Source organism: Salmo salar, chromosome 25, assembly GCF_965601325.2.
Source record: "Salmo salar chromosome 25, fSalSal1, whole genome shotgun sequence".
Lineage (NCBI taxonomy): Eukaryota > Metazoa > Chordata > Actinopteri > Salmoniformes > Salmonidae > Salmo > Salmo salar.
The window spans coordinates 27,987,501-27,991,054 of record NC_138315.1 but is presented as its reverse complement, the minus strand read 5'-3'; the positions used below and the strand labels follow the sequence as shown (position 1 = coordinate 27,991,054).

At 44.7% G+C, this 3,554-nt stretch overlaps 1 protein-coding gene across 2 annotated transcripts in view; it reads left to right on the top strand.

Moving 5' to 3' along the window:
• The first annotated feature begins 220 nt into the window (after positions 1-220).
• LOC106586461 (pre-mRNA-splicing factor CWC22 homolog) overlaps positions 221-3,554 on the top strand; it is a 60,770-nt gene continuing 57,436 nt past the window's right edge. The window contains exons 1-2 of one of the 2 annotated variants that reach the window (XM_014173806.3): positions 221-277; positions 1,875-1,971. In XM_014173806.3, coding sequence (XP_014029281.2) covers positions 236-277; positions 1,875-1,971 — 139 coding nt within the window. In that variant the 5' untranslated portion in view covers positions 221-235. Of the gene's footprint in view, positions 278-488; positions 613-1,874; positions 1,972-3,554 lie in introns of those variants that run through there. The other variant, XM_014173807.3, reaches the window with a different exon arrangement.

The window sequence follows — 3,554 nt, the reverse complement described above, 5'->3', positions numbered from 1 at the left end:
GATAAAAGTCACCTTCTCCTAGAGAGATTTACACGGTTATCAAAACGACACACCAGGGTATGCCTACATGAAAAACGGCCATTATCTTAAGTGTTTCTAAAATCCCCCATGGAAAAATGTATGGTGGAAAAACGATCGGAACCATTTCCCTGTTTGACTGCTAGGTTTTATAGGTATTATGACTCATACTGTGGTATTCTATCGGCTCGCAAAATTACCTTCCTTTGTGCTGTACATGGAGACATACAAATGGTATCCACGAGTTCATCTGAATCAGGTAAAGTAGATAAAGTATCCCTTTGATGACCGACCTACAGGGTTGAGTAAATCAGCGCATCACTAATCCTCATATCTGAGATCATCATACAGGGCACTTGTTACATCGCAATATGCGATGTACGGCAACATAGCTAATATACTTTGCTGTTTGATTTGTTCGCTTGCAAATTACATTAGAACAGTAGGCCTCATTGATTTCGCGTTTACGTGCGTTCTTTTTGGTCCTTACTGCTATCCGTAGCAAAAGTTGCGGAAGAGTACAGGGGGGAAATGGCTACAAAGACAAACGACATCGATTTAGCATTGGAGTTGAGCTCTACTTCTAAAGAAGAGGTAAGAAGTATATACTCATATAAATCCACGAAAGATGAAAGACCATACATGAATACGGAAGTATTAGTTATTCTAAGTTGTGTTTTAGCCAGGCTAGCAAAGTTATTTATCGCGCTTCTCAAATGCAAGAAGTGGCACACATGGAGGAGAGCGCATTTGTAGCTAAACACTAGCCATGTAGCAAGGGGTTAGTTGCCGTTTCGCCTCGACGTAACTAGCTAGTTACTGGGTAGTTAGTTAGATTGCTAGATAGTCCGTTGGTCAGTAAAATGTTAATGTTTTATTGTTGGGTAAAAATAAAATCGCTAGCAGCAGCTAACTAGTTTCATATCGATGTTAGCTAGCTAGCTACGCCACATAAAAACAAAAACATGATAACGGAAACATGGAACAATGGTGTACATTTCAGTCCAAACCTCTTGTTCAACATTGTCAGTGTGTCGCCCGCTACTAGGGTTTTGTTAGCTAGCTATGTTTGTGTACACATTGATTGACAGAAAACATGGCAGTGTCTAACGTTAGCTATCTGCAGACGGGTGTCTCCCCTATGTTCATAGTTAGATTCCCAGCAGCTTGGCAGTTTGTCATTGAATGTTAGAGGCACAGTCTAATTTCATGACGCGTTTCATTTATGCAGTGGAAAGCATCTGGCAGCAAAGCGTAGCCGTGGGTTGTTGCTTTTAGTTGCCTTTTTCTTTCCTACCCAGCTCCCTATCCATCTCCATCAGGGACTGGTTCAGCCCAGTGAGACTCGCCTCAGCAACACACGAGGGATGAGCTCAGACAGGCATAGGCCTGCTGATAGAGCACATTGCATTTGGATTGAAGCTGAGCTAGAGGCAGCATGGTTGGAAAATGGAAAAATGACCACTTCCTTTGAGATGTCTTGTACTGTTGTGGTTGCAGACACAGGCGTTGCTGGTGCATATAGGCTAATTGCAGGCATAATTTAGCTTCCTTCAGGTTTATTATAACCTGTGTTTATATAACCTCTACACTACGGCCTCTGATTTCAGTTTCCTTCCAGCAGTGGCAGCCAGAGCACATTGGCCCAGTGGCCTACAACATGATGTCAGTAATGATATTAATTTGCCTGCTGTTATGCATTTTAATGTCTCTGCTCAAGGAGGGGTTTGTTGTTCTGTGAGCAGCTTGCATTACCATTTGTTTCCAGGCCCTTTGCTTTCATAAAACATAACATCAAACTTCAGTTCAGATATCCATGTAGTCTAAACCAGCTGTGTCCTCTGTACGTCCTCCAGCATTCCAGGTCTAGTGGCATGGGTCAGCCCCGCGGGAGCAGGAGCCCGTCAGAGGAAGGAGAAAGGGAGAATGATGTGGCACAGCAGAGGAGCAGCAGTGAGTGGAAATGACTTTTTGCTCAGCTTAACAAAGGTTTTGTTACCTGAAGATAAATTGTAATTGTAATCTATGTAATAGGCCTAGATAAACATCTAAAAAGCTACCTTTTGTTTTAAAACGTGTGATGAAATCTTATCACTTACAAAATAAACCCTTGACTGGTGGTATAAAATGAACAACTAGGCTATCTACGATCAGATTCTGTTTAGAAGAACCCATATATTTTTTGCGCCGGCCTTGTTGAACCTTGGATCCTGCTATCTCCCATCTGTTGTTTATCTGATCAAACACTCCAGGTCTCCGTGGTTTCTCATCCTCATCACTGACAGACAGTTATAGCCTAGTTTTAGCCTCTTATTGTCCAGATAATGCTTTCAATCATCCCTTCTGTTAAGCTGTTGCAAATCCTTCCTCTGCTCTGAGAGAGAGGAGAGTGAGGGATGAGAGAGAGAGGGCAGAGCAGCACAAGCCGCCCTCAACCCAAGGGCATTTGAAAATTGTCAGAGCACAGAATGTGCTGTCTGCTGCTGATAGTCCCTTAACAAGTTCCTCTGTAACACCCAGGGCTTTCTATTCCAAATGCCACCCTATTCACTATTCAGTGCACTAATTCTGACCAGGGCTCATGGTGCTCTGGGCAAAAGTAGGGTTAGAGAATAGGGTTAGAGCTGTTGCATTTCCCCCCACAGAAGTCCAGTAGCGAATTATGCTATTTGTGTTCTTGCACAAAGGGAAAGAGGAACATTCTTACTCTCTTTTGGTTACAAATGGCTTCATCAATAACTTAATCGATGACGTCGTCCCCACAGTGACCATACATATGTACCCCAACCAGAAGCCATGGATTAAAGGCAACATCCACACTGAGCTAAAGGGTAGAGCTGCCGCTTTCAAGGAGCGGGACTCTAACCTGGACGCTTATAAGAAATCCTGCTATGCCCTCCGATGAACCATCACACAGGCAAAGCATAATTACAGGACGAGCCGATGTGAGTAAGACCTTTGAACAGGTCTTGGCTGTAATGGTGTTGATGGCTCACATCAACACCATTATCCCAGAAACCCTAGACCACTCCAATCTGCATGCCGCCCCAACAGATTCACAGATGATGCAATCTCTATTGCACTCCACACTGCCCTTTCCCACCTGGACAAAAGGAACACCTAAGTACGAATGCTATTCATTGACTACAGCTCAGCATTCAACACCATAGTGCCCTCAAAGCTCATCACAAAGCTAAGAACCCTGGGACTAAACACCTCCCTCTGCAACTGGATCCTGGACTTCCTGACGGGCCACCCCCAAGTGGTAAGGGTAGGTAACAACACATCTGCCACGCTGATCCTCAGCACAGGGGCCCCTCTGGTGCATGCTGTCACCTCCTGTACTCCCTGTTCACTGATGACGGCATGGCCAAGCACGACTCCACTGTCATTGTTTGCCGACGACTCAACAGTGTTAGGCCTGATCACCGACAACGATGAGACAGCCTATAGGGAGGAGGTCAGAGACCTGGTAGTGTGGTTCCAGGATAACAACCTCTACAGCTGCACCATCGAGGACATCCTGACTGGTTGCA